This window comes from Lithobates pipiens, unplaced genomic scaffold (assembly GCF_037356315.1).
Source record: "Lithobates pipiens isolate NorthernLeopardFrog02 unplaced genomic scaffold, aLitPip1_a1.2 Scaffold_19, whole genome shotgun sequence".
Taxonomy (NCBI): domain Eukaryota; kingdom Metazoa; phylum Chordata; class Amphibia; order Anura; family Ranidae; genus Lithobates; species Lithobates pipiens.
In genome coordinates, this window is record NW_027507764.1 from 437,226,011 (window position 1) to 437,245,704 (window position 19,694).

General features: G+C 44.6%; 1 protein-coding gene across 1 annotated transcript in view; it reads left to right on the forward strand.

Annotated features, from left to right (window-relative positions):
- SPIDR (scaffold protein involved in DNA repair) overlaps positions 1-19,694 on the forward strand; it is a 1,142,324-nt gene that overhangs the window by 35,127 nt on the left and 1,087,503 nt on the right. The window contains exons 2-3 of the mRNA XM_077492658.1: positions 3,511-3,666; positions 18,797-18,866. Of these exons, the coding sequence (XP_077348784.1) occupies positions 3,511-3,666; positions 18,797-18,866 (226 nt within the window). The remainder of the gene's footprint in view (positions 1-3,510; positions 3,667-18,796; positions 18,867-19,694) is intronic.

Here is a 19,694-nt window from a genome sequence, read left to right on the forward strand (position 1 = left end):
TGGCACGTTTCTGGAAAACTGCATGCACCACTTGAACCTAATCACCCCGGATCATCACAATATTTATGTATGAGACCGAATAATTGGTTCCAGAAAGCACAGTATAGTATAAAACAGAGTGTAGACTCCTAAGACAGGATAGAAAGTGAATATTGGACAAGAAAGAAAAATAAAACACAAAAGAAAGAAGCGGGATGGGAGGAAGGGAATGAGTTCCATACATCAGAGAACACCCTTCATGGCTCAGTACACTCACTGACATATTGAAAAAACCATGGCGACTGAGACGCAAGCGGTGTCTGATACCTCTAATGCAGTGGTTCTCAACGCCTGTCCTAAGGACCCACTAACAGGCCAGGTTTGCAAGATAACTTAAAGTGGAAGTAAACTCCCCTAACGTTTTCAGCCAAGGAAGCTGCCATCTTTACCTCTGTTTAATCTTCAACTGCTATGGTGCTGCACATGTGATTCGTTATGACACCAGCCATTGGATGGTTTGATAGTTTGGCTGAGAGCACAGCCAATGTGCAGTTAGCATTCCCTGCATGCCTTTTTTTTTTTAACTATTTAAATCGATGGGTTTACTTCCACTTTAAATACATCACAGGTTTTTTTTTTTTTTATTTGTTGCTCATTTATTGCAGTATTCTAGTCTGCATCTTCCCAAGGTAATATTAAAATCTGACCTGTTAGTGGGTCCCGAGGACAGGGGTTGAGAACCACTGCTCTAATAGAAGTAAGGAGTCCAAATGTTACAATACTTTGCCTCCTGTTCCTTCAAAGCCATGGTGAGATTTTCCATAACCTGAATTTCTGGCAGTTTTGTCTGCTAATGAGCTATTGTGGGAGGACATGTATTTTTCCATCGGGCCGGAAATGCGGGCTTTGGCGGCCATATTTAGATGTCTGAGTAAAGAATGAAACTTTTTGTTATATAAGGGGGTATCATTAAGTAAATAAGCTGCCGTGTTTCTATTGAGGGAAACTCCTGTCAGGGTCGCAATTGTAGTTTCTATGTCCTTCCAGAAATTGGTTAATTTTGAGCATTCCCACAAAACATGTAAAAGAGTTCCCACAGCGCCACCAAGTATCCGAGACCTGGGGGTATATCCCGTGTAACTTAGCCAGCATTCTGTACCACCATGTTAAAAGCTTGTAACTTCCCTCCTAGTACCTCCTCCATTCTAGTTAAATGCGAGGCTTCATAGTATTTCACTGGGGGCTGGGAAACCCATACCCCCCCCCCCCTGAATTTTAGGGAGAGACATAATGGATTCTAGGGGGGGGGGTGTGCCTAACCAAACTGTGTAAATATGACAGAAAACTGTGTGGGAGCTTAATGGGCAATGTCTGGAAAAGGCAAATAAGAGTCAGCATGACATTTATTTTGGGGACATTAGACCGCCCAAACCATGTAAACGTTTCTTCATCCCATCAACAGATATCTAGATTAATGCCCTGTACACATGAGCGGAATTTCGTTCGGAAAAATCTTGGATGGTTTTACTGACGAAATTCCGCTCAAGCTTGCCTTGCCTACACATGGTCACACACAAGTTCTCTGATAACGAATGTAAGAATCCATCCACCTAACGTTGAACGATTGGCTCAATTGTTGTCATGTCTGGGTGGATAATTCAACATCCATGACTTCCGATTTTGCTAAAATAAATTTTAGAATTGGACAGTTGACCAAATCTATTGAGTTCTGAAAGAGATGGAAAGAGAGACAATTGGCTATGTGGTGAAGAATATTAAATTGTCTGCATACGCAGCCAATTTATGTTCATAGGCCTTAGTCTTGATACCCTTAATATCTGGATATGGTGAATCGCATTCAGCGCCCATTGAATGTTGTCATGACCTTCTCTAGCAGGAGTAAAACCGGATTGGTCCACATGGAGCGGATATGCAGGAGCAATCTATTCACCAGTATTTTGATGAAAATTTAAAGTTCTACATTAAGAAGCGATATGAGGCAATAACTGGCAAATTGACCTGGATCCTTCCCCGTCCTTAGGGATCACCGTAACATGCTGTTGCAGAGTCAGGACAGGAATAGTATGATCATCTCGTAAAGAATTGAATGCAGACACAAAGCGGAGCCAGTAAGTCCGAAAATGTCTTATAATAAGACAATGAATACCCATCCGGGCCAGGGCCTTGCCCATTTTCATGGTTTTCAGAGCAGCGAGGAATTCGTCCATGGAAATTGGATTATTGAGTTCCAGAGCATCATCCGAGAGTCCTGGCATCCCCGAAGATTCTAAGTATTGTTGAGCCAACACTAGTTTAGCATCTGTAGAAGCAGTTGGCTCGTGTGGCAGTTGGCAACTTGTACAAGGTTGTGCAAAATTCCCAGAAGGTCTGGGCAATCTCTAGTGAATTTCTCAACAGTGTCCTCTTTCGTCTTAATGTGTGCCCTAGTAGTCCGTAAGGCATTCGCCAGACGCCTGCTGGGTTTATTGCCTTTGCTTAATGCATTGACAGATTTCATGCAGAATAATCTAGGGCCTGTGTTATTGGACTTAAGTCATTTTAAAGCAGAACTCCAGGGTCCCACAAACCTTCATTAATCAGTAAACTGCCTTATACAAAACAGTTAAGTATTTAGTTAACACACACTGTTTAGGAGAAAAGTCAAGTAGAAAATTCATGACATCACCACTTTAATTCAAATTGAATTTAAGCCTCTAGGAATGCAGACCCACTTGAAGCAAGTCAAATGCAGTTCAGGAGGTGGTCAGCTTCGGGTCAGAAGAATCTCAAACTGATGCCATCAACACAGGCCATTAACGAGGTGGTGGATCACCTCATACTGTGCTACGCGGAAAAAAGTACTGCAGGCTGCACGTTTTTCAGCACATGCCACCTCAACGCAGTGGCATGAACTGAGGCATGGCATTTTGCCTTGTTTTGTGGTGGCACTGCACTGGAATAGCCGCCCCCTGGTGGGAATCTGCCCTTAAAGAAGATCTCTAGGAAAAGCAAGGTGACTGGCAGGATCGCCAAATATTTTCACATAACGGAAGCAATACAAAGAGAGCAGGATACTTTTTACTGCAAGTACATGGTAACACAAACACATATCAGAAATGTAAAATGTTGGGGTAACATACACTTTAAGCTTGTGGTTGTGGTGCATTTGTTGGCAAAAATGGGATTAAAACAGGTGGTGAGACATCATCACCTCCTCAGCGCTTATCAGTTGCCTCTGAAAAGTTGATTGTGCATCCAAGGAGAGGTAGATTTAGACACGTGTTAAAAGAAGTAGAAAAATAATAGCTTTACTGGCATGTGCAGCAGGTAAAAATAGGCAAAAAAAATATTAATGCAGCCACCTGATGCAATACATTTTTATTTATTTTTTATATTTGGCTTTAATACCACTTTAAGATGGTTGTTTGGTGAATTCCTTGTATAGGATATTTCTGTTTTCCAACCACTAAATTGATGTGAACAAATCTGGCGATTGTATGCACATTTAACATATACTGTGTTGTTTTTTAGAGGAAAAGATCTGCAGATAAGATGCATGCACGCTTCCCAGATGACGCCAGTAACAGTGCAAATAAATCCACTGGAGAAGGAGTAATGAAACCATCATCACTCAACAAAGCATGGATGAAATGTGGCGAGGGATTTCATAAGTGTCCAGGAGAAAAGGTAGCATTTTCCATAACGGCAAAAAAATAAAAATAAAAAATAGATGCTTGTGAGTTGACGCCATAGAATAAATAATTTTTAGACTTGCATACCTATATGTTCATGATTAGGAAGACAGAATCTGATCGATGTGATTGTTTCCTAACCTAAACAAACATGAAGGCTTGCCATTGCTGATCATCTCCTTTTAAAATATTTCCTGTGTGTTATGGTAGCTGACTGGCTCCAGCATTTGGAAACCCCCATCCTGGAATAACTACAGTACACGGATTAACACTGTCATAAGAACTTATCTGTAAACTTGTTGCATGTCGATGATAGCACGGAAACTAACGTTATCACAATTAGATAATCACAACCGCAGTCTTTTATGTTTCTCCCGATAGGTTTACTTTAAGAACCACTAATTGCTTTCAAAGCCTTAGGGCCCTTTTCACACTCATATATTTTTCCTGCGTTTTTACCTTGCAAGAAAAATGCAAGGAAAATGTTTCCTTTTAAATCCTATGAGACTCTATACCACTGCGTTTACAGGTGAAAAAACATTTTTGAAAAGTCCTGCATGTGCGCAGGGTGCACACTCTCGGCACAGCATTGTTTCCATTTTGGTTAAGGTCCACCCGCCATGTACGAGTGTACCTTTTTTATATATGCGTATAGCTGGTGTAAAGAGGTTAAAGTGGTAATAAACCCAACAACAGAAAATTTATATATTGCAGCTTGCCAGTCAATCTGGGGAGAAGTTGGAGTTAGATGCAGCAGCAGATATTTAAACTTGATTAAAAAAATTAAAGCTGAGCTCCAGCTAACATTTTTAACCACTTGCCGCCCACACTATAGCAGAAACACTGTGGCAAAGTGGTTTCAAAATCCTGACCGGACGTCATATGACGTGATCAGGATTTTGAGCCGCTGCGCGACCCCAGGGGCACGCATCGCGAAGATCGTTGTTGCGGGGTGTCAGTCTGACACCCGCAACTACGATCTCGGTAAAGAGTCTCTGATGGAGACTCTTTGCCACATGATCAGCAGTGTCCAATCACGGCTGATCACAGTATAAATAGGAAGAACCAGTGATCGGCTTTTCCTCACTCGCGTCTGTCGGACACGAGTAGAAGACAGCCGATCGGCTGCTCCTCTGACGGGATGCGGTCTGTGCTGATCGATTATCAGCGCAGCCCCCCCCAGAATGCCCGCACTGGACCACCAGGGATGCCCAGCACCAGGTCTGCCACCCTAGACCACCAGGGATGCCAGTCAGTGCCCACCATGGGCATTACTGGCATGCATTATTGTTTGGCACTGATTGGCATCCATTAGTACACTATAATACAGTACAATGCCGCCTATCAGTGCCCATCCGTGCCAGCTATCTGTGCCACCTCTCAGTGCCCATCCATGCCCATCTGTGCCCCCTATCCATACCCATCTGTGCCGCCTATCCATGCCAATCCGTGCCAGTTATCAGTGCAATTTTGTGTCGCCCATCAGTGCCACCTATCAGTGCCACATATCAGTGTCCATCAATGCCACCTCATCAGTGCCACTTCATTGGTGCCACCTCATCAGTGCCCATCAGTGAAGGAGAAAACTTACTTATTTACAAAGTTTTGAAACTGAAACAAAAAAAACCATTTTTTTTCAAAAAAAAATTTTTTTTTTTAGCAAAAAAATAAAAACCGTAGAGGTGATCAAATACCACCAAAAGAAAGCTATATTTGTGGAAAAAAAATTATAAACATGTCATTTGGGTACAGTGTAAGCATGACTGCGCAATTGTCATTCAAAGTGCGACAGTGCTAAAAGCTCAAAATTGGTCTGGGCAGGAAGGTGTTTAAAGAGGAGAGCCAGTTTAAAAAAATAAATAAAATTGAAACGTCAGCAGCTGCAAACACTGTAGCTGCTGACTTTTAATAAGCAGACTTACCTGTCCAGGGCGCCCGCGATGTCGGTCGCCCGAGGCTGACCCGTCCCTCGGTGCCACCATTTTAACTAAGGGAAACGGGCAGTGGAGCCTTGCGCTTCCCTGCCGTTTCCTACTGCGCATGCGCGAGTCGCGCAGCGCTTTGTGAATGGGGCGTGCTGTGTTCTAGGACACACAGTTCCCAGAACACACAGCGCCCTATTACCCAGAAGACGCCACACGGGGGAGAGAAGACCGAAGATCACCGCGGAGGAGGAAGAAGCAGATTAGGACGATGTGCCTAGCAACAGGCATTTCTGGTAAGTAAAAAAAAAAAAAGTTTTTTTCATTTTTATTTTTTTTTCAGATTTTTTATGTATTTTTGTTTTTCAGGGTGGCCCTCCACTTTAAGTGCCTAGTATTGAAGTGGTTAAAGCAGTTACATTAAAAAAAAATTTCTTCTATCTAGGATAAATGTTTGTAGCGGCCACCACCCTTGCTAGGTGGCCTGGACTTGTTGGGCTTACCAGTTACCTTCTCTCGGCCTGCTCTTGCACATATAGGGGTTCCCAGGGTTGATACCCAATGACTTGAACACTGACACAGATGAAGTCCTTTAACAAAGGTTTTATTTTGCAGTAGTAACATCCAATAACACAGTCTCTTGTGGGAACAGAGGGCACGGGGGAAGAACTCGGGCACCTTGAACTTCAGGTCTAGCAAAGTCTCTACTTCCACCCAGAGAGTAGCCACTCGCAGCTGGGTACTTCAAAGCTGAACAGATCTCTAGCCAGAGATCATGGCAGTCAGCACGATGACTCAAAACTTGAAACAGTCCTGTGGACGAGTTGTAACTAAAGGTGAACAGGAACCTTTTCCTCAGTACCTGGAACGTTTCCCGTCACCTCAATGGTACTGGAAAAGCGTGAATTCATCAATGTCCTTCCCAACTCAGCAACCAGGCACTTCCCAGGATGCCACTTGCCGTCCCTCCTCCAAAGAGTCCTCCCCCGGTCACTTCCATGAGCTGTGGTGCCTCTCCAAGCTGAGAGCACACCCGGACACCTTGAATCCTCCCTCAGTTCCTGCACCTCGGACCAGCCGGGTCCGAGACTCGGTAACAGACGGATCCCTACCCCAGACCAGGCAGGTCTATCAGGGGTCTTCAACAGGAACATGTTGCGGGGTGTCGAACACCCCGGGACCCCTCACGGGACTACCCCGGTCCTGGAACCAGAACAGACCACACGGGTCTCACAAACTCCTCTCCCCGAACACGTGACCCACACCTTTTTAAGTACCTCTTCCCAGCCTCCTCAGCGGGCCCCGGCACTCCCACTGATGGGTTCCGAGAAGGCTGATGCCTAAACATCCAGCCAGGCCTGGTTCTGGCATGTGGTGTGCACCTCTCTGTTCACATGACCAGGCAGAACTTCCAAACACAACCTGCCCAGACTGATGCTAAGGCCTATGTAATTAACCCTCAGAACCCCTAGTGTTCTGAGGCAAAAAACTAAATTTACATGCGTATGACATCTTGCCCAAAATGTCACCTGCTACATGTTTTACATAAATGGATAAAAACTGAACATTTTAAGCACCCCTGTCAGTGGTAAATGACATGCTCTAACTGCTACCTTGCTGGACAGCTTAGTCTGTTAAAGGAAGTTCAAAAGTAACAGATTTACTGGCAGGATCACGATGTGAAAATAGAGGGGGAAAAAAAGCCTAAAAGAGAAAACTAGTGTAACCACCACATCTAAGAATTGTCAAGCTGTGATACATTTTTGTTTCTGGATATAGTATCTCTCTAAATCTGATCTATGGGACTGTAATTAAATCGACATATATATTTATACTATGGATGTAGTCATTTGAAGACTGCAAAAATATGTTAAAACTCACAAGTCGCTTTGATTAGGCCAATATGTGAACAGCAGAAATAGTACAGAGAATTCCTGTGATGGGAGTCACTTTGGGCGGGGGGCTGGTGGAACCCAGAATCCCTTGGAGTGGTTGAAACACCCTTGCTTCAGCTCCCCATGCACCGCCTATGTCTAAGTCATCCTGTGACTATTAGGGGCACAGGTTGACCAAGAAAATGGACATTAAGCATGTGGCTTGGATTACTTAACCACTTCGCACAAATCGCCGTACCCGTACGTTGGTACTTTGATGCTAAATACCGGGGTTATGGCAGCAGCTAGCTGCTATAACCCTGGTATTTTGGGGAACGGCATGCATTTCTCTGAGATAAAAGTGGTCTCTGCAGAGGTTACGTGCAAGATCACTTTTATTGGTGGCGGGAGAGGTGCCCTCTTGCCGCGCTCTGGTCGTCTCCGCTGCTTACTGGACCCACCGGTAGCAGCGCAGACAATCGTGTCCCCTTCCATGGATGCCTGGCTGCCGACTGAGGGGAAGATGGCTTGGCTCCAAGGCATGGGGGGGCAAAAGCGACATCAAACGTCACTTCCACCCATAGCTCTTAAAGGAGAATTTTTTTTATTTTAAAAAAATTAAAATTTTTTATTTATTTTTATATTGCATTTTAGTGTAAATATGAGATCTGAGGTCTTTTTGACCTCAGATGTCATATGTAAAGCCGCGTACACACTATCAGATTGTCTGCTGAGTTTTTCCTTCAGATTTACCAAAACCATGTAGTAGAAGGGCCTGCCTGATTGCATACACATTGAAACTCCTAAGGTTTGACCTCATATTATATGGTTTTGGTAAATCTGAAGGAAAAACTCAGCAGACAATCTGATAGTGTGTACGGGGCTTAAGAGGTCCTGTAATGCTTTTTTTCTATTACAAGGGATGTTTACATTCCTTGTAATAGGAATTAAAGGGACCCAATTTTTTTTTTGTATCACAATAAAACATTAAAAGTAAAATAGGACGTTTGTTTTTTTTTTTTTTTTTTAAAGCTTACTGTCCTGACGAGCTCGTACGCATACGTGAGTAGTGCCTGCATATGGGTACGGTGTTCAAACCACACATGTGAGGTATCACCGTGATCTTTAGAGTGAGAGCAGTAATTGTAGCTCTAGACCTCCTCTGTAACTCAAAAATGGTAACCTGTAGAACTTTTTAAACCTTGTCTATAGAGATTTTTAAGGGTAAAAGTTTGTCGCCATTGCATGAGCAGGTGCAATTTTGAAGCGTGACATGTTGGGTATCAATTTATTCGGCGCAACGTTCTCTTTCACAATATAAAAAAAAAAATTGGGCTAACTTTACTGTTGTCTTATATTTTAATTAACAAATGTGTATTTTTTACAAAAAGTGCGCTTGTAAGACTGCTGAGCAAATACGGTGTGACAGAACGTATTGCAACAACCGCCATTTTATTCTCTAGGGTGTTAGAACCCCCAAACATTATATATATTTTTTTCTAAGTAATTTGCGAGCTAAAAAAAAATGATTTTAACTTGCAAACAACAAGTGTAAAAAAGAGGATCGTCCTTAACCCATACTTCAGCTCCCCATGCACCTCCTATGTCTAAGTTATCTGTGTCTATTAGGTGCACAGGGTGACCAGGAAAATAATGGACATTAAGAATGTGGCTTGGATTACTTAAAATGAAACTGTAATATTTATCGACAATATCTCCCAGGAAATATACAAAGACTATTCCTGGTTTGTTAGATTCTATACATTGTAATTGAAAGAGCTGGTCACTTTGACCTCTGGAGCCAGACAGTCTGCTACTTCTGGGAGCTCCTGCAAATGTGTAAAGGTGTCCTGTGTTTATATTTATGATAATGTGTGTTGTGTCTTCTGAGGTAAAAGATGGCAAGTCTGCTCTGAAAGGTCAGGCCTCTGAGTCACCTAGGCTGGGTAAATGATTACTTAATTAAGCATAAATTAACATGAACTATTTTTTTTTCAAAAGATTTTATTGAAAGGTTATGGCAAACAGATCACAACAATAGTAACAATATTGTTTTACAGAGTAATTGAAGTAGCGTAGCTAGGAAATAAACATGTGTGGGTTGGTCCCAGGATTAAGATACAACCTGCTAAAATATAATTTACTAGGTGAAGGTACCCGGATGGATCTGATGGGGGGGGGGGGGGGGGGAATATCCTAGGATTACAATGTATTAAGGCAAAATACAGAGAGATAAAGGGAGACAAAAGAAAGAGGGGGGGATGAGGAAGAGGGGTGCACTAAGTTGTAGCTGCAAAAGGTAGAGAGTCTTTGTCACCAAGGTTTTGTCCATAGTAAAGAGTAGAGAGGTGATGTTGAATAGATGTGGGATCCGGTCTGACGTTTTGAGAGATCAAGGACCACCCGTAGAGTGTTGGTCAGCAGGGGAGGTCGTCTTCCCTGGGAATGAAGGGAAAAACTCCAAGTAGGAGAATGAGTAGTTTTCAAAGTTATCCCGTTCCTCGGGGGATAGTGACGAGTCCATGAAAGCTTGCCATCTGGAGAGGGTTTTGGACCTTTCAAGTTTAAAGTCAGCATTGAGCCTGTCTTTGAACAGGATATGCAGGGGCTCTTTTTGGACTTGTGAGATGCTTGGGCAATGAGTGAAGGTCCAATTTTTCAGTATGGCTCGTCTGGCGATCAGGAGACAAATCAGAGACCAGTCTTTATATGGGGGGTGGGTGTTGGGGGACCAAGGTGAAAGTTGAGTCCCAGTGTCCGAATATGAGGAGGAGAGGGTCCTTTGGTAGTTTCAATAGGGATATATCGAATATGTAGGATATGACCTGGTCCCAGAAAGCGGAAATGTAGATGCAAGACCAGAAGCGGTGCGTCAGGGAGGGTCTTGAGTGGTTACAGAGAGGACAGTTGGTGTTGCCCTGGTAATTCCTGGTTGATAGGAAAGGTATGTAGGCTTGATGGAGTATTTTTAGTTGGGTTTCTGTCCATGTTTCATTAGGAATCGGTTGATAAATTTGGTTGAGACCTAGCAGGAGTTTGTTCACCAGCTCCGTATCCGGGAAGTCTTTGCCCCAGTTGGCTGCTGACGAGGAAGCCAGTGTAGGAGTGGTCTTTTGTAGGAAGGGTTTGTAAATATCTGAGATCGTGTAAGAACCATCCTGAAGTAATTTGTCTGTGATGGTTAGTTTAAATTTCTTGCTTTTCTCTCTGTAGGCATCTCTTAAGAAGCTGATGCATTGACCAAAATGGAGAGCATGGGATCGGGGGAGCGTAAAGGTTTCAGCTATGGTAGAGAAGTTAAGAGGGAGTCCTGTTTCCACATTGCATAGGGAAGAGAATTTGGTGAGGCCCTTCTGCTGCCAGATGGCAGAAGCTTTATGCTCCATTCCCGGAGGGAAACGGGGTTTCCTTGTATCGGAAGGTGTCTGAACATAAAGGGGGAGAGTTTAAGGCTCTTCCTGAAATCTCTCCAGGCTAGAACAGTGTCCCGTAGCAGAAGATTGTGTTGAAGTATAAATGGAACAGACTTCCATTTAAGGTGAAGAAGGGCTGTTAAAGAGTAGGACTGGGTCATTTCCGATTCTAGAAAGAAGTTTGAGTAGCGAGAGGAATTCGAAATCCAATCTAAGCCTATCCTCTGTAGACATGCTAGATTATAAGCTCTTACATTTGGAAGGTTAAAGAGGGATTCCATCAAAAAAAAAATATTAAAAGCCAGCCGCTATAAATACTACAGCTGCTGACTTTTAATAAATGGACACTCACCTGTCCCGGGTTCCAGCGATGCCGAGGCCGATCGATCGCTCGGCCCTCGGCTGCTGCCGCCACCATTCTAGGTGAGGGAATCAGGAAGTGAAGTGAATCGGCTTCACTTCCCGGTTCCCTACTGCGCATGCGCGAGTCGCGCAGCGCAATAGGAATTCTCCGCGCTGTCTCTGAGACCCGTGTGTGTCCCAGCAGACAGCGCGGCAGGACAGGAAATGGCGTAGACTCCCACGGGAGTCTATACCCGGAAGTGGGTGTAAATACCTGTCTTTGACAGGTATCTCCACCCCCCTCCCCCTGAAAGGTGCCAATTGTGACACCGGAGGGGGGGAGGGATCTGATCAGCGGAGGTTCCACTTAAGGGTGGAACCCCGCTTTAATGCCCCCTTCGCGCCTGGGGAATTTGTTTCTGGTTACAGTTGTTTTGTTAGGATAATTTGATCAGGAGAGGGGAATGTTCTTCTCAAAGCCTGTATTTCTTGTCCAGTAAAGCAGTGGTCATCAACCCTGTCCTCAGGGCCCACTAACAGGCCAGGTTTTATGTATTACCTTGGGGAGATGCAGACAGAATACTGCAATCACTGAGCAGCAGCAAATAATATCACTTGTGATGTATTTCAGTTATCTTGTAAACAAAGAAATATTGTTGTTTTCCCAAATTTCCGCTCTTTTGCTTATATCACAAAAAATAAAAAACAGCTCTATTTGTGCGAACAAAATTATAAAAAAATGATTTGGTTACAGTGTAGCATGACCCCGCAATTGTCATTGAAAATGTGAGAGCGCTGAAATCTAAGAATTGGCCTGGGAAGGAAGGGGGCAAAAGTGCCCAGTATTGATGTGGTTAATATCCTCCAGACCCTTATTAGCTTTGTTGCCCCTTTTTTGTAATTGCTCCATTTCCAGTACATCCTTCCTAAGGACTGGTGCCCAGGACTGGACAGTATACGCCAGGTGCGGCCGGATTGGGGGTCTTATAGAGTGGGAGAATTATCGCTTTATCCCTGGAGTTAATCCCTTTTTCAATACATGCCAATATTCTGTTTGCGTTGTTAGCTGCAGCTTGGCATTGCATGCCATTGCTGAGCCTATCATCTACTAGGACCTCCAGGGTCCTTTTCCGTCCTAAATTCCCCCAGAGGTTCTCCCCCTAATGTGGAGATTGCATTCATATTGTTGCATTATTTTACATTTTTCTACATTAAACCTTGTTTGGCATGTAGTTTCCCACCCCATTAATTTGTTCAGATCTTGCAAGGTTTCCACATCCTGCGGAGAAGTCGTTGTCTTGCTTAGCTTATTATCGTCCGCAAATAGAAATTGAATGGTTTATCCCATCCTCCAGGTCGTTTATGAACAAATTAAATAGGATTGGTCTTGGCACAGAACCTTATGGGACCCCACTACCCACCCCTGACCATTCCGAGTATTCTCCCATTTATCACCACCCTCTGAACTTTGCAAAATCTAGATACACCTTGTCTACGAGCCTTCCTTTATCTAGATGGCAACTCACCTCCGTTCTTCATGAATCCATGCTGATTACTGGTAATTTATACAGTTTTCATTACTAAAATCTTCTATATAGTCCGTTATCATCCCCTCCAAGAGCTTGAAATACAATTGATGTTAGGCTAAGTGGTCTGTAATTCCCAGGGATGTATTTTGGGCTCTTTTTAAATATTGGTGCTACATTGGCTTTTCTCCAATCCACTGGTACCATTCCAATTAGTAGACTGACAGTAAAAATTAGGAACAATGGTCTGGCAATTACTTGACTGAGTTCATCCGGTCCTGATGGTTTATTAATGTTAAGTTTCCCAATTCTAATTCTGTCCTCTGTTAGCTATAAGGGTGCTTCCTGTGATATGTCACAAGGATAAACACTGCAGTTTTGGTTACTGAAGCCCCCCTCCCCTGATTCCCTCGTGAAGACTGAGGAAAATAAATTCAATATCTTTGCCATCTCCCCATCCTTTGCAACCAGATGTCCTTCCTCCATTCTTTATGGGGCCAATATGGCCTGTCTTCCCTTTTTTACTGTTTGCGAGAAAAACCGCACAAGGAGCAGACAGCTAACAGACAGTTAAGCAGGCTGGTCTGAGCAGAGATGTGGCTGGATGAGAGCATGTATCCCAAGCATACCCTTGGATAGTGGCTGCCAGCCCAACGGAAGGCTTTGGCTACTGCGGCCTGGGACTGTTATACGTGAAGCTGTTAGGGGGCCCTAACTTTGGGAGCGATTTGGTGTGGCGGCTGGACGAAATCATGGATTTCAGAGAAGAGATAGTGAATGTCTCAGAAGTGCACTGGGCACTGGAAGATATAGTTTCTGGCTGGAGATTGCCTACAGACAGCTGCTAGACTCTGCTCAGTGCCAGGGCTGGGCTCCCCTTGCCCGGAACTATCCAGAAGTACCAGCCAACAGACCTGAAATCTCGGCTGAAGTGTCAGCAATGGGGCAGAGTAATAGTGTGCTTTGCCCATCGCTGCCCACAGCTATGGAAGTGGAGGTCTTATGGCGGATGCAGCAAGTGTTGACTGACCTTGATGAACCTGTTTCTGCACAGGATGAGCTTGGAAGGAGAAATGCGTCTGTCCAATGCCAGTTCAAGGGCTTGGGAGAAGAGGAAGTTGTCCTCATTCTCCAGACATGGTTCACAGAAAGCAGGGATTCAATTGACTTTTCATCAGAGGATCTTATGGATGAGTCACATGCCAAAGTGTTGACACTGGACCCAAGGACCACCAGCCCATGCCCTGGACTTGTGGCAATTACAGAGACTGGGGGGAAGCAGCCATTCCCCCCCCTACCCAACAAGGATTTGTGCACCTGGTGAACAGTACCAGAGAAAGAGCGTCCCAGCAGCAGACGCCTCCCCAGGAGAACACCAACCCAGCTGAAGCGCTGGCAACCAGATAGAGGGTCCAAGTGTCAGGGCTGGGCTCAGCCATTCCTTCTTTGAGCTGGCAGCTTAGCTGTCGGTTAATTGCCAGATTCCATCTCTCCACAGTGACTCACCTGTTGATGATATCCTGCTCATCAGTCTTGCTTACTTAAGCTGTCCAGCCCGGATGATCTCTTCCTTTGCCTGGTCAACATCACAGATTCTCTCCTGCATACTTGTTAGACTTGCTTGGCTGATGTTCCTTCTGGCTCCAGATCCTGCTTGCTGTTCCACTACGCTGATTCCTGGCTTCCTGACTTTCTGGCTTGTCTGACTGTATATAATTATTATCGGAAGTTTATTTGTAACTTCTTGTCCCTGGTCAAACCCCTGACTAGTATGACCAGATAGGGCAGTAACCCACAGAATTGGTCTTCGGACTATAAGGCCTTTGAGAGTCTCAAGGATGCCATTGTTTCTGCTCCTGTGTTGGCACATCCTGATCCTGCGTTACCCTTTATCCTTGAGGTTGATGCTTCAGAGACTGGAGTTGGCACCCTTCTGTCTCACCGTTCTACCCCTGAGAGCGCTATGTATCCGTATGGCTACTTTTCCAAGAAATTGTCACCTGCGGAGTGCAATTACGAGATTGGGGACAGGGAGTTGGTGATCGTTTTAGCCCTTAAGGGATGGAGGCATCTCCTTGAAGGTACTACTGTGCCGGTTCTCATTCTTACTGACCATAAGAATCTCACATTCTTGTCTGAGGCTAAACGCCTCTCTCCCAGAAGGGCACGATGGGTTCTGTTCTTGTCAAGTTTCAATTACATTGTCTCATTCTTACTTGGTACTAAGAATGTAAGGGCTGACACTTTGTCACAACAATTTTCCTCCACTTCTAAGTTGGAGTCTGTTCTGGTTTCTGTGATTCCTCCTGATCGTATTTTGGCTACGGTTTGCACCAGTCTCACTTCCTCTTTTGGGGACGAAATTCTTGCCACTCAGGTCTATGCTCCTCCTGAGAAACCTTGTGACCGCTGCTTTGTCCCTGAGAGTCTCCGTACTGCCGTTCTCCCAAGGCTGCTGGCCACCCTGGGAAGAATCAGCTCTTTTGGGCCATTTCTCAACGATTCTGGTGGCCTAGTCTACGTGCTGATGCAGCCGCCTTCATAGCTGTTTGTTCCGTGTGTTCTCAGAGTAAGAGTCCACAACACCTTTCAGTGGATCTACTACAAACCCATACCCAATGGAGAGAGGCCTTAGACCCATCTGTCTATAGATTTCATTGTGGAGTTACCCAACTCCCAGGGTTATCCTTATGGTGATTGACTGGTTCTCGAAAATGTTGCCCACATCTAAGGAACTGCCTTCCATTTTTGCTCGGGAGATCTTTTGCTTACATGGGCTACCCAAGGTGATTGTCTCGGACAGGGGTAGCCAGTTTGTGTCCCGGTTCTGGTGAGCCTTTTGTACACAGTTGGAAATTCAGCTTTCTTTCTCCTCTGCGTTTCACCCGCAGTCTAATGGGGCCGCAGAATGAGCCAACCAGTCCTTGTAGCAGTTCCTACATTGCTATATTTCTCACCATCATAATACCTGGTCAGACTTATTACCTTGGGCAGAGTTTGCTCATGATAGTACCTTGAATTCTGCTTCCCGATTGTCCTCCTTTAAAGCGAACTATGGTTTCCAACCTTCCATGTTGCCTGACTAATTTGCTCTGCAGAGCATTTCTGCGTTAGAGGAACATCTCCATGTTCTTCGTTCCACTTGGGCACAAGTTCAGGAGGCTTTGCAATGTGCCAATGATAGGTACAGACTCCATGCTGACTGCGGACGCCTGTTTGCACCTTCCTACCAGGTCGGGGACAGGGTCTGGCTGTCCTTGCAACCTCCGACTCTGTGTTCCCTCTCGAAAGTTGGCACCTCGATTTATTGAGCCTTTCCGTATTCTCCGCAGGATTAACCCAGTGGCTTACACTTTAGACCTTCCTTCTAATATGCCTATCTCAAATGTATTCCATGTCTCCTTATTAAAACCTTTGGTCTGCAACCGTTTTACCACCTCGATGCCATGTCCCCACACTGTACAAGTTAAGAACCATGAGGAGTATGAAGTACAGTCCATTGTTGACTCCTGTCCTGTTCCATGGGCACATACAGTACCTGTTGCATTGGAAAGGGTATGGTTCGGAGGAACGCTCTTGGGTCTCCTCCTAGGACGTACATGCCCATGTCCTCCTCCGTGATTCCCATAGATGTTTTTCCCTCAAGCCTGGTGGTCCTCCGAGGGGAAGGGGTTGTTGAGGAGGGTGTACGGTCAGGACTGGGCTCAACCCTTCCTTCTCTGAGCTGGCCGCTCAGCTGTTGGTTAATTTCCAGATCCTATCTCTCCACAGTGACTCACCTGTTGATGATATCCTTCTTGTCAGTCCTGCTTACTTAAGCCGTACAGCCCAGAAGGTCTCTGCCTTCTGCCTTCGTGGGCCTGTAGTCTCTACTAACAGAAACACAGCAGAAGTATTGGCAACAGGGCAGAGTGCTACCAACCTCTGCCCAGCATCGGCATGAACTGTGGATGTCATCCTCCCTCCCAAGCGACAAGCTTGATGCAGTGAAACTCCTATGCCCAGCTTATCCGCTGTCAACAGGACAGAGCTCTGCTGGCCTCTGCCCTACACTAACTATGGATGGATTTCCTGTGGAATGGACTACGGTCTCCACTTGTATACCCCAGGGATGCTGGGCAGTCAGCCCAGATCCCCAACAGCATGACAGTGAGCCCAGCCACCCTGTCTTCTCTCCAGCGGCTGAAGCGACTCCAGGGGGAAGGACCAGTCCGTGTATAAATGTGTCCTATGTTTTTATTTATGATAATGTGTGTTGTGTCTCCTGAGCTAAAAGACGGCAAGTCTGCCATGAAAGGTCAGGCCTCTGAGTCACCTAGGCTGGTTAAATGATTACTTGGATCATGTTAATTTATGTTTCTGGTTACAGTTTTATTGTTAGGATTATTATTAAATGTATACAAGCCTGTATTTCTTGTCCAATAAAGTATTCCATGTTGCCGTTTTGTAACTGAGCTAGTCTCGCCTGGTTCTTACAATATATGGGCTGTAATATCTGATATCTGACGGTCGAGATTGGAGGAAGCGATGTACTGGCGGAAGCACTCAAGTGGAGTGCAACGGGGATCCATTGCAATTCCTGTACATCATTTATTTCCAAGTTGCTTTTTGGTAGTTGTAATGGCCATCATGTATTTCAAAGGTAAACCATAGTCGGGCTATTCTAAAGCCTTTAGGTTTTTTACCTTAATGCATTTTGTGCATTAAGGTAAAAAACCTGTGCTGCAGGGTCACCATTCCCACCCTTTAAACTTACCTGACCTCGATCGTGATCCAGCGTCTCCCTCCTCACTAGGCAGATTGATGGCAATGGAAAACATTGGCTCCCGCTGCTGTCAATCAATTTCTGTGACAAGGGAGTGTGGGGCGGGACCGAGCCCCACTGTCTATGTGACAGACCCCAACCAGGATAGGGGCTTTTGGAGGGGACTGCAGGGTAGCCTACTGACTATGGGCCCTGGCGTTTGAGGGGGCTCTATTCTTGGGAGCTGTGTGCCTGGGGGACCCTTGGAATGGTCTTGCTTTGGACTCAAGTCCATATCTACTCAAAACACACAGACCCTGGAACTGGAGGAACCAGATACATATTTGGGGCCTCTATGCTCAAAACAGCAATGACTGTTAGACTCAGCAGATGCTAATATATTGAGCTCCAAAACAAGCTCATGGTCTCCCGCATTAATCTGTTTCTTCTGTGCCATATATTTGATGTGAATTTTCAATAAAGAGAGTTCCAGTTTGCTTCTAAGCTAGTGTTGGCTGGTCTTGGGTGCTCAGCTATAATACCTGGTTCTTGGGTCCAGACTTGAGGCCACTATGTATATCTTGACGGAGGCACCCAAGCTGTGTGCTGGATGGTTCCTTCACAGTCTGTATCAATGGATGCAGACAGGACGAGCTTGCACAAGTGCCCGATACAAAGTGGCACTCTCTGAAGAGGAGGAGCCTAGAGCTCCAGCAGGGGACCCGGGAGGGGAGGATCAGGGCTGCTTTGCGCAAAACGATTGCACAGAGCAGGTAAATGTAACGTGTTATTTTAATATAAAAAAATTAAGCTTTAATGTTACTTTAAGAACTGTCCACAAAGTGAAGGCTGATTTTCATCCTAAGCTGTTTTTGAGCATCAATAATTATTTTTACTGTCTTTGGTAATTTTGGTGCTTCAGTGTACTTAACTGATTGTACTGTTGAGATGCACTTTGGATTACAGTTAAATGACATGTCTTGAATCGTACAAAAGGGTGTAATGTATTGTAATTCAAAGTATAGCTTGCTATGATGATTACAAAGCAAAATTTCCCATTCTCAAGTCTCATACCCTAAAGCACATGCATTGTATTGGTGTCCAATAGTAACTGGTCTTGAGGGCAGTTTTGCTGCCAAGTAGAGCCAGTGTGAAGTTGATAGCTTGTTTTACACAATGAATGGATAGCCTCTATTTTCAGTCTGCATCCTGATGGACAGTTGATATTTTTATGTCTTGTGTATAAATGTTTGAGTTAAACATCATCTTTAAAAAAACATTTTTTTTTTCTTCCTGTTATGCAGAAATCTAAGCCACCAGGAAGCAAATCCCAAGTTGTTCGACACTTGGCACAGTCTTTTTTTCTCAGTGAAGGTAAGGTGCATGAATAATGTATAACTGCACAATATCACTAAAGTGTTTCAAATTAGAAAAATGTTAGTTGGCTTGAATCAGACTTTTTTTGGATGTTATTTTGTGCTACCATGGACATAAGGATTACATCAGAGAACTGCTTCCAGCAGACTGGCTTGGTAACCCTAACGCCCGCTGCGTTCCCTTAGGCTTTACGCTTATGGTCACTACAGCAACCATGAGCTTATAGCAGGGCCATAGCAGAGACACTGCCAATTCATGAATGGCTGATGCCTCAGCGGTTCTCCCGATGCCTGGCCTGGTGCTTCAATGCCATCTTAGCTGCCCTGATTCCTTCTCCGCTGACCCCCCCCTTTTCACTATGGTCCCCTGCCAGTGATGAGAATGGCATTTTTTCTTCATGCTGGTCAGAGATCCTCTGGTCTCTGGTTTGTTTAGGATGCAGAGCAGGTGATCAGTGAACATGTTTTTTGAGTTTTCACTGATGTTTTGAACGCAAAAGTGCTTATTGCTGAGCATTTCAGTGTTGGAGGGCTGAGCTGTAGCAGCGGAGGACTTCGAGAACTCCTCCAGGCTCTTTCTCCAGGTCATAAAGGGATCTATTTAGGACCTGTCATAGTAGAGCTGCACGATTCTGGCTAAAATGAGAATCACAATTTTTTTGCTTAGAAGATAGATCGTGATTTTCTCATGGCGTAACATCATCTTTCACATTAAACAAAAAAATTGGGCTAACTTTACGGTTTCATATTTTTTAAATTTTTTTATTCATTGTGTATTTTTTCCAAAAAATTGCGTTTGAAAGACCATTGTGCAAATACAGTGTGA